The 11,789-nt window shown below is 37.2% G+C and overlaps 1 protein-coding gene across 1 annotated transcript in view; it reads right to left on the bottom strand.

Annotated features, from left to right (window-relative positions):
* The window catches only part of LOC6562196 (cytoplasmic dynein 2 heavy chain 1), a 53,313-nt gene that overhangs the window by 20,420 nt on the left and 21,104 nt on the right, over window positions 1-11,789 (bottom strand). The window contains exons 2-6 of the mRNA XM_032735879.2: window positions 2,770-3,104; window positions 2,073-2,157; window positions 1,514-1,643; window positions 711-1,177; window positions 18-546 (exon numbers count right to left, since the gene is read on the bottom strand). Coding sequence (XP_032591770.2) covers window positions 18-546; window positions 711-1,177; window positions 1,514-1,643; window positions 2,073-2,157; window positions 2,770-3,104 — 1,546 coding nt within the window. The remainder of the gene's footprint in view (window positions 1-17; window positions 547-710; window positions 1,178-1,513; window positions 1,644-2,072; window positions 2,158-2,769; window positions 3,105-11,789) is intronic.

Here is an 11,789-nt window from a genome sequence, read left to right as displayed (position 1 = left end):
TTGATGTGGCTGGTCACCTGAGTTCGCCACTTTTCACAGCCGTCGAGCATTGACCCGACCAGATTTCGAAATTGGTGCGCAGCAGCGATTCGGTCTCTTCCTTGATCTCCTGCACCGCTTTGTTGATCTTGTCGAAACCCTCACGGCCGCTTATCAAATGGCTGACCTTTTCGATCTCCTGGATTTGATACTGCACCACTTTGAGCCAACGGCACTCGTTGCAAATTACCGACAAATGACCCGTATCCGGTTCCATATTCGTATCCGTCATCGCCTTGCGCAGATCCTGCAACAGTAACTGCAACGATTGCAGAAATTGCTCCCGCTCAATTGTGAGCAGCTCGAGCACAGCGGGTCTTTGGATAAGCATCTCGTATTTGGAGAAGATGAAAATGACCTGGCGTGGATTACTCAAATGATGATGCAGTTGTGCCTTCAAAGCAGCTGCAATACGCTCATCGATCGGCTGCAGCACCTGCTCGAAATGCTGCAGCGCCTTGTGCCACTTCACCTGACCAGGTGGCGAGGTGTCGAATATATTGAAATCTAGATGGGGAAGAGGCAGAGTGAGAGTGAGTTAATGTTTGAGTTTATGTTGTATTATTCTTATACTCATTGGTATATGCAAATCTACTGGGATTATGAATGATTTTTATGGCTTTGGAGATATATTCTTCCATGCGTTCCCTAGTTTTTAATATTTCTCTCACCACTAAACGCTGCCTGCTCCTGGAACATCTCCTGCAGCTCGGCATCGTTGAGGAGCGTGGCAATCTGTTTATACAGTTGTTTTATGTTCCGAATCTCTCCGAGACGCTCCTTGAACTGCTGACCACGACGCGGCAGATGCGGTTCTCCCAGCCACGGATGCTTCACGTAGTTGGGCCAAAAGAGACGCGTCAACGAGTCGCACAACTGCATCCAGGCATCTATGGTGTCCATGCACTGCCCCATCACATTCTGCACATTATACGAGTTCAGGCTCCAAATGTCCTCTTCGGCGAGCAGTTGACGGAGACACGCCTCCCACAACCGATTGCCCATTATGTCCAGCAGATCCGTCATCCGTTGCTGCGGATAATTGTAGGGCAGGCGCCACAATTCATCTAGACTGTTGTGGGCGTGGTCGAGGAACTCCTCAATGCGACTGCTCGAATTCCCGCCACTATCAATGGTGCTATATTAATAAAAATAAGATAAAATAAAAGCAACATAAATATGTAATATGATATGTAAATACACTCATACACATCTGGACATTAAAATACTTTCGAAGACAATTGTGAATTAATGCGAGTTTCATATTAAGAAAAGTTTAATTTCCTTATTGATTTTATTTGCCAAAACTATGATTTGAAATTATTTATTACAAGAAAGCCTTAACTGAGGTGTCAAATAATATTAAATGCACCAAATCACTACCAGCTGTGTATATTTTACTGTCCAGGTGTGTACATAGATTCACATATAAACACAACATGCATATATGTATGTATATAGAAATTCAACTTACTTAATTTTTTGCTCAATATTCTCCAGCACGCCAATAAACACTTGCGCCATTTCGCGATCAAGTCGTGAACTTGCCTTTTGGCCCAGTTTCTGTTTCCAATATTTAATTTCATCTTTTATGCTTGTTATACCTGCAAAATCGCAATTTGCACTCAATAAAATTGCAAGCTGACAAAAATGAGCAACTACCGTTATTAACTGCAATCAGTGTGACCGTGTGCATTTATGTGTTGAAATGATCATGTTGCCACTGAGCAGCATTTGCCAAGTCAACGAATTTGCATTGCATATATAAGTGCTTAAATTGATAATTTAACTTAGTTAGGTTAGTAAAAGTTATCTTCACTTTGATTTTGACTCTTATGCGACTTTTGTTTTGCTAAAATGTTAAGCATTGCTTGGAACTGAAGCAGTGGGAACACTTCATGTTAACAAGCAGCTCCTCCAAATGATCTACCTTTTTGAGTAAGAAGCTAAGCGATAAGTTTGGTAATCGACTAGCGTATGTTCTTATTGGAATTATGCATTGATTATTATGGTTTTGAGCAATGTTCACTTACCGCTCTGTGGCAGACCCAGCGTGGAGCCCAGCGAGACATGCAGATTCTCGAGAATTCCGCTCAGCTCGGGACTGTATTCGTTGCGCTTAAACGAAAGAATTTGCGAGATACACGCTGTAAAAATAATATTGAGAAAACAAATTGCATCCGCTGGCAAGTAAATATAATTGACAAAATGAAATTGCAGAAAAGAATCGAGTTATGTGCAAATGCGATTAAAATGCTGCTTGCTGCTTGCAGGTGGCGAAGATGAATATGGCCGAGTGCAATCAGTGCTGGCCACATTTGAACACAAAATAGCTACATTTAGAGGGAAAAAGTTAAGGCTCTCTGCTTAGTTGATGTTGTGATAGATATCTACTGCTAGTAAAATTAAATTAAAATATATACATAACAAATGTACTGTATATCATATTAATAAATTATGCTAAAATGTTTCTCCTTTTTTTTTTTGTTATTTTTCGTACCTTGTTAGCTGGACGCACAAAAGAGCCAAGTATTATCAGCTAACTAGCTAGTTTTAGCAGGAAACAAATTGCAATTGACAGCACTGTGTGCAAACAGCAAAATAATTTAAGCTCAACTGGAATTACCGTATAAGCTACAACGACAACTACAACAACGAATACGAATCAAATATTTGTGTATGTTGCATACAGTACACACACACACATACATATATACACTTGAAACTTACTCGAGCCGTGTTGGCATGGGGCGAAAAGACACGTGAAACGGAATTGTAAATGGATTTAACCAGGCCACCCTCCAGTGTTAATATGCCCAACAGTGGCTCAACTGCCCCCCCTCCGCCTCCGCCAGCACCGGCTGCACCCTGTCCCACCTGAGGCACCTTGTAGAAGAGTAAACAGACTTCGTCGTTGGGTATGCGATGCTGAAATTTGATTTTGCCATCCGATTTATTATGCACGGCCGAGATAACAGTGTGCTCCTCCTGCTCCACAAACTCCAATATAGTCGCTGTTTGCTCATCCAGCTCCGTGCTCGGAATGCGTCCGCCAAAATACTCAACTGAGTGCAGACAGAGAGAGAGAGAGAGAGAAAGCGGGAGAGAGAGAGAGAGAGGGAAGAGCGAGAGATAAATGGTAGAATTTTTATAGTTTTTTGTGTGTTGTAAAAATGTGTTTTGTGGCTCGATAGATTTTTATAACCTGAACATGAAAATGCTTAAAAGTCGTATAATGCAGTTGTGCCAAAGGCAATAAGATAAATATGTATTCTTGATCAGCATTAATAACCGAGTATATCAGGTCATGTCCGTCTCTATGAGCGATATGATCTCCGAAATTATTAAATCTAACTTCAAACTTCAACTTAATTATGTTTTATCGATAACTATTATCATATAAAACTCGATTAGCGATAGCAATAAGAATCACGATTATAAAAAAATCTTCTGAAAATTCTTCAATAAGTCCAATAATCTTTGTCAAGTTGAGGGTTTCGATATCTTTTGAGTAGGTAACATATTCCCCAAGATACTACATCTTCTGTAGGATTCTTCCTCAATGTCACAAAATCGCCAGATTCCGCTACGGACTATATCTAGTTTAGTTGGGTGACTTCTTGACCGACTATGTCCTGTAAAAGAGAATGGTGAGTGTTCAAAGTATATTTTCCAGATAAATATTGCTTGCTTAAATTGTTTTGTTTTATAGCTGCTTATAGCAAGAGTCATTAGTCTCTGTCTGTGATCTAGTCTGGTGCCGCATTCCAGCTCCTAACGGGGTACTGGGTACAGGGTATCTGCTAGTCGAGCACTCTCAGCCAGAGCTTTCTTACTTTTTTTATTATACTACGTATATAAATAAATATGTTTTCCTTTTGGTTAACTTCTGTTAACTTTGGCATTTCACTTTCAATACACACAAGTGAAAAAAACAAGGAAAAACACTGCCAATTTAAATGAATATATTTAACAAAGTTTACCGGATGTGTTTATTATGAATTTTGTGCGCTGACTCATTTTATTGATATATATTAATATTAGTTTTACATAAATATTAATTGATTCGGTATTTATTTAAACTGAGCTCCCGCTGCACTTTCAGTTTTCACACTGTGGCCTCTTTCACTTTTGGCCCGATACAAAGCAAATAACCAATTTGTTGTTGCCTGCCGTGTTGTCCGTGGCAACTCGATTCCGGTTGCCAGGGATTCTAAGTTGTGTATTACCAAGCACAACTTTTTTCTGTCTCTCTCTCTCTCTCTCTCTCTGTCTCTCTCTGTTTTTTGTTTGCTTTTTGCACCTGTTGTTGTTATTTTTTTTTTTTGTTCTATTTTTTGTTTTGTGGGTACAGGACACGTGTTTAGCGTTTAAGTTAAGGGATGGCCAGGTGAGGTGGGTTGGTTAGTGATAGTGAAATGCTTGCTGACATTACCTCAAGCGGAGTTACAGTGCCTGCTAATGAAACTGAACGTTGTCCTCTCTCTGAGCACTAAAAATGCCTCAGCAGGTTTATATCATTTGAATGTCCATTAATTGAATTGTAGGCGCGTGCTCAGATACCACTCAGATACTCAGATGCCGTGTCCTGGGAGATGAGCTAAGAACGAACAGCCAAGTCACGATACGGCAACAAACTTTATGGCCATGTCCAAGCTGTAAACGGAAGCAGCAGCAGCAACTACTCAATATTGACAGGCAAAAGAATCGGTTAAAGCGCTGCAGTTCAAGGATTCCACTTTTCAGCTGGGGGCAGTCGCAGTGCAGCATTGACTTGTAGATCATTTATTAAAGAGGAAATGTATGTATGTAATATATGTATGAAGAAACGTAGGGATAATCACAGATTTCGTTTAAGGGACATTAAAGGCTGTCGAGGACGCCACGTGTCGACTTCGAATTGAGAGTCTCGAGACTCCAGACCCCAGCCATAAGAAGATTTAGAGAAATGAAATGAATCTAAGAACAGGAATAAACATGAAATTATGGCAGAACCTAGGACCATAAATCATTTATAAGAAATATATCTGAATGGTCATAGTGCAGAGACTCTAACTATAATGATGAATAATATACTTCAAATCAGCTTATTAGCCAGATGTATTGGTAAAGAGTATCTAGCTCTATTTCTAACAAGTAAAAAATATATTCACCTGCAGACATCTAAATTTCACTATAAACTTAAAAACCAACGCAAATGATTTTTTGTCCAACTAAGAAGAACACCCAAATTGAATGAGTTTGGTTTGCATATTCATTAAAACATGTGTTCAATAAGAACTGTCATTTTGATGATTTGAGTTAATATTAATAAGATTTCGAAATAACTAATTTCAATTACTGAAAAAATTCTTTAAAATAGTTTTTGATATAATCAATGAATTTAATTATTTTTGATTATCAAACAGTTACAGAAATAATAATATAGACCATAGTTATTTGATCACAGCAAGCTAATTGCAATTAGTGTTTAGTTTAGTAATAAACGCAATCTGGACATGCATAGATAAATGTATTTATATATAGATACATCAGTTTGCATATATATTAGATACATGTGCCATAAATAAAGAACAACCACGCATATAAATTCATATCTGTCACTTCGAACGGTTGATTATAATCAAATTTTGGTTCGCAGGGGAATTTGCATTCTGAGCCTCCATTGTGTGTGTGTAAGTGTGTAAGAGTGTAAGAGTGTGTAAACTTAGTTAAGCCAACTAACTGCTAACTTAGAGCGCTCTATAGAAACGCACTGTTGTGCGAAAGTCTCAAAAGGCAACTTTCACCGCACGTAAAAGCGAATTTAATAATGAATGAAAGGGAAAAGTTGCAACTGTCTCCTCTCCCTCCTCTCTGCCCTCTCTCTCCATTTGCAACATGCTCCTCTCATCGATTTGGCGCTTATCCTGTCTGCACATCAGCCTTTGCAAATATTGTCAAAATATTTGAATCCTGTTGCAATTGCTGCTGCTGTTGTTATTTCTGTTGCCCTTTTCCATTTCCGTTCGCTCAATGATGCAACTTTTTATTGGCTCACAAATATCTGTGCGTGGCATGCAACACATTTTTTTTTCTACCTTTCACTGCTTTGGTTTTTTGTGCTTTGTGTTTGTGTTTGTGCCAACAATTTAAATACCTATGCCCCCAAATTAACTGCATTGTTGCCTGGCACTTTTTAAACCGCCAAAAGCTTTTGCCAAAAGTAATGGAATACATTTTTTAACACTTACTGCCAAAAAACACAAAACACAAAAGCTAAAAACAAAAATTAAAGTTTGCTTTCATCCACAAAGCAGTTAAATTGTTTGCATAGCTTTTATTTATACTTTTTGGCAAGGTAAGAGTGATTCTGTCGCCAGAGCTCGACTAGGAAATACCCCACAATGTTTGTATTGCTATAATTTTTTACTGATGACAAGAAAGATATATGGTTAAAATTTTAGTTATCATTTCCATCATTGATGGATTTTTAACTAAATTTAGAAAACGGAGAAAATGACCGATAATGAAATGAAATAAACTAGGTCAAAGTATGGTAAATGAGAGCACGGCTTCTCAAACAAACTGACAGGGAGACGGACATCAACTAGTCTTTTCGATGCTGATCAAAAATACATGTATACTTTATAAACTTGCAGCAAAATTCATTATTTTTATACCCAAATTGGACAATTCTCTTAATTAAGTAAGTGGAATAAACAGATTAACATAAAAAATGATATTCAGACAATAAACCTTTTCGGAATTATATTTTTCAATTGTAGCTCAATCTTTAGTCTTGTTTTAATTTAAATAAAAACGTAATTTATTTACACTCATGTCGAAATCTAGTTTAAATCCTTTTCCAGAACATCAATCACATAAAAAACTACTAAATGGCTTTCAAGCTTTGTGAGTCTGTCGCCCAAAAAGAGCTGCAACAAAAACAAACTGTAGAAATAACTATTCAAAAAATAACGCAATAGCAACTTTGAAAATTTGAAATTGACACATTCTGATGAATGCCTTCTGTGCTGAGTGGTTGCTTTTTGTGCGGCACTGTTGTCTCTCTCTCTCTCTCTCTCTCTCTCTCTCTCTCTCTCTCTCTCTCTCTATGAGTGTTTGCTTGTGCGTACAAATTTAATACCAATTTTTGTTGCTGGTGTAATTCGTCGTTGGCGGTACATTTAAGCCTTGATTCAAATCAAGCTTAGTAATTTGGCTCATAATGCCCGTATGTAAACGTTTTTCTTGCCAAACTCGACACAAAACGAATGTATTTCCATGTGGCTTTGAGCTTTCTTTTATGCTCTGTCGGCTTAGATGGATGGGTATATTAGTTTTGACACGATTTTCTTATGCTGGAGACTTGAAATGTTGTTCATTTATTAGTTTATGCTGGAAATTCGTATATCTCTAAAATCAGAAGTACAAATTGAATGACCACGGCTACTTCCTCTATATCTAACAGCGCGTATCTCCCACAATTTTACCAAACTCTCAAGGTAAATTACTAAGAACCACCTTCAAAGATTGGTAGCTACATTTTTTCGATACGCATACCCCGCCTCAAAGAATTGCTCAAGATCATATATATTCCACAGTTTTATAGCTAGAATTATAATAATCTTCCCCGATGATAGGTAAAACGATTCACGCCCACTTCTGCCCACACAAATTGCTTGAGCATATAACTCGCATAGTCTTCGAGCTTAGAGTTATAACTGGTATCAGAGTATTTCTCAGTTGGTTATGCCCAACTGTCAGATTCTCACTTGTTTCTTTTGTTGTCTTATTACTGTGGCTTGTAGTTGCCCTAATAGACCATTGTTACATATGACGATTTATTTGTTTATGTAGTTTTTATGTGCGAGTCAGTGGCTGACAGTCTATGCCAGGGTTGCCACACACACACTCACACACACGGACACCCAAATATGACGATTTCGATAATATTTTATGTGGTCTTCTCCTTCTTTGACTCTTGCCAGCAGTTTGCTACTTGGCTTGTTTTTATTGCCGCAGCGATTACGAGAGTGAGTTCTTTCTGACTAAAGCCGACTGAAGCTGGAGTGGAACTAAAGCACAACATATACATATATTTATATATACATGTATGTAAGTATATCCACTGGCAACAAGGAAGACCAAAAACAATGGCCTGTGGGCCTACAGCTTTAGGCCATTTTAGGCATCTTTCTATCACACACAGAGACAGGGCGCAAATTTTAGTGTGTTAGCTTTGGCCAAAGAATTTATGGTTTATGGCAATTTTGTTGCTTTTGTCAAATTACAAAGTGTTGTCATACCCTGAATCCATTCAAAATGCCTTGTACGAAAGGGCATAATGAAGAATAGAAAATGTATAAAACAGCCAGAAGCAAGCATCGTCGATTTAGTAATATAAACAGTAAATATATTGTTGATCAGTTGATTTAGCCATGAACAAGTCGATCTGAAAAACGAAGACACTTTAAATGTGGAATATAAGTACTCGAAATTCACACGCAGCCTAAGTTTATTTTGTTTTATCGATAACTGCATCCGGTTTGTAAACATCGATAAAAATTGATTTCCGATAGCAGTAAAAGACACAATTTTTAAGATAAAGTTAAAAATAAAATAAAAAAGTTAGAAATATAATTGATTAAGTGAACAAAGTTCATTAAGATCGGAAACGAAATACAGACTTTTTTAAGTAAAACTTTCATAATGAAGAAACTGCTAACAGCAACCCATCCATGTATTTAACAGGGTATCTCCCCGACGAGCTCTCTCGACTGTAGTCTTCTAACTTCTTGTTGCTGTTGTTCTGTAAGCAGCTGTAGCTTCTTTTGTCTTTTGTCTGAGTGTGTATTGAAGCGCATAAATTGTCAACACACACACACACACACACACACATTCACACACACATTCATACACACACACAGATGTAAGTATTATGTCTTCTCTCATGCGACATTTTACATTGAGAATCGCTCTTTGATGGCTGACCTCTTTGTTTATTTGTTTACATTTCGGCACTCGTAAAATGTTAGAAATGTGTAAATTTTTATCCTGACGCTGCTAAAAAAAACACACACACATCGAGCAATAACAATCGGCCATAAAGTGGAAATTATATCAAAGATTATGATTGCTATTCGAATGCTAAACACAACACAACATAATACAAAACACACACTCACATTTATAAATATAAATTGAAAATAATATTGTTGCTCAAAGACAAATTTAAATTGAGGTTATGTGCACATATAAATTGAGGATATGTCGTCTTTTATTGCACAGCTGTGCATCGAATGCTATCACAATACGTAATCCTGCCACTTAATATGAATGTTATCAAGTCAAATTTGTATATTTGCTTTTGTCTCGTAAATCGGAAAAGAACGACAGATGTATTATTATGTATTCTGTGTTTAGGTGATGAGCTTAGGAATATTATTATGATGGACTGCTTTCAATGTGGATTACCTGATAGGAAGCTTGAAAATATTAAATTGACAGTTAATTATATATCATATTTGGTAGATTTCTATATTACGATGTTGCCAAGAAGTTGAAGAGCAGTACTCTCTTTGAATCAATAATCCTCTCAATAATGTTGCATCGCAAACACTCCCTACAAGCTAAGTCCAACAGGTTTCACTGACTATATCTATATCTATCTATCTCTCTATATTTGAATTACCCTTATCGACTTCTAGGATTCAGATATATGCTTCCTTAATCACCTCTCCTGCATCATTCTGCAGATTGAAAGACTTATTTAAGTATTTATTGTCTTATAATTATATATAGTTTAACATATTTAAAAATCAAATTGCAATTTGTTGGCTTTATTATTGTTTACATAGCGTAAGTTGTTGGCTTCAACACATATTGGTCGAGGAGAGAAATTTTGCTCGGCAGACATGTGCCATAAAATATGCATATGCAATATTAATGGGCGTAGCAACAATTCATCGTTAAGCCGTGGCCTTTAATCAACCAGACACACACATACACACATATACACACATATATATCTATATCAGAAGTTATACTTGTGCCAAACGTGGCAATATGCGTCTGCCTCTCTTCGGCTAACCCCATTTGGGAAATGCCAACAACATAATTCCGTTGCATACTTGGAGGCGCCACCAGTTTCTACGCGTGATGCATTTGCGTGATTTGCGAGCTATAAATTGTGACTTTCAATGCAGTTGCAAGCCGACATTTGACATTTACTAATTGCTACAGACACAGACTGACAGAGAGAGAGAGAGAGAGAGAAAGTGGGAAAGTTAACTTAAATTTGCGTTGAAAAAAGATTCGTCTACTTTTCGCTATTCTAATCAATTTGTATGCGAGGCCAAAACGACGAGATCACATCAGCAATTATTAATCAACGTTGGGCTCTGAGTGCTCTCGTTATATTTGCTGTCCTCGTTTGTATTTCTGATTTTTCTCACACCCTGTAAAAAGTGCAAATGCTTCAAATATAGAGTATAATGCGTGGAATTAACAGAAGGCTGCTTTTCTAGAGTCTTCAAATTGAGTCTACAATAGGTGACAAAGAAGTTAACTGCTCTAACCGGGAATTCATCGCACGGAATTAACAAAAATTTTGATTGCCGAGCTAAAAACTAGGCTTAATTAAACTTTAGAGCTATTGTTAATATACAACATCTAGAGAGGCTGGCATCAGTATCTATATTTGGAGACTTAATCGGTCTATACATGTCAACTACTTCTACTTTTTTTCCCATATTAGATTCCGCCACTAATAACATCGGCTTCAGCATTTGGTTATTAAAAAATTCAAATTATGAAGATGATATTGAAGATGTTGAGCATCGATTTAGGAACTTATCGATAGTTATGCTGAACTATGAAAAAAGGGTCCAACTCCAAGAAGTATCTTCTCATTCGCACAGATTTTTGATTTACTTATCGCTATGATAAATATCTTTATACATATATATTATGATACATTCAAGTGACTGTGTTAGACTGCACTTTCCTTTAATATCAACTAACGAATATATCGATATATGCAAATGTATATTGGACTACATTTAAGTTTTTACAGGATATCTTTCAATCAAATAAGCTGTTCAAATAATTTTAATTTTGCCTGCTCGATAGCAACGTATCACTTTCACAAATTGAAGTTCCCATCCATTTTTTTTTTGTATTTTGTTGAGCACTCGAATATGCAGCATGACTTGTTGTTGTTGTTGTTGTTGCTGCTGCTGCTGCGACTGGCGTGCTTCATTGGGAAAGTCATGCATATTCATTGTTTACTTAGGCAAGCCAACGACACACAACGAGCTCAGCAAATAGCAACAGCAGCAACAACTGCTAGAGCAACAGCAACAATAATAAACACAACAAGAATTTCACCTGATTTCCTACAAATCATTCTCTTCATACTCCACTACTTTCTGTATATCCTTTGGCATTTCTCATTGCCGCAAGGACATTTCTGAGTTGTTGCTACCATTGTGATATATTTAGATCTGCAGTTTCGTTACCGGTTACCGTTGTTGCTTTCAATTAACCAGCAGACAAAATTGCAGCTCCTTGCTGCCAACCCACAAAAATGTCTCCATCAAATTTTGTTTAAAAAAATAGAAGAGATTTACAATTCCAAGCACTAAACGACAAAACTGTTTAGCATTTACTTTAGCAGTCACCGACAAATGGAGAGTTTTGGGATTTCCCTAATCGCAATCGAGATTATGGGCATTGACAATTCCAAAAGTTTGATTTTCACTCTT

This window comes from Drosophila grimshawi, unplaced genomic scaffold (assembly GCF_018153295.1).
Source record: "Drosophila grimshawi isolate 15287-2541.00 unplaced genomic scaffold, ASM1815329v1 contig_1377, whole genome shotgun sequence".
Lineage (NCBI taxonomy): Eukaryota > Metazoa > Arthropoda > Insecta > Diptera > Drosophilidae > Drosophila > Drosophila grimshawi.
Note: the sequence above shows the minus strand (reverse complement) of the source record. Positions and strands in the feature narration are given on the sequence as shown.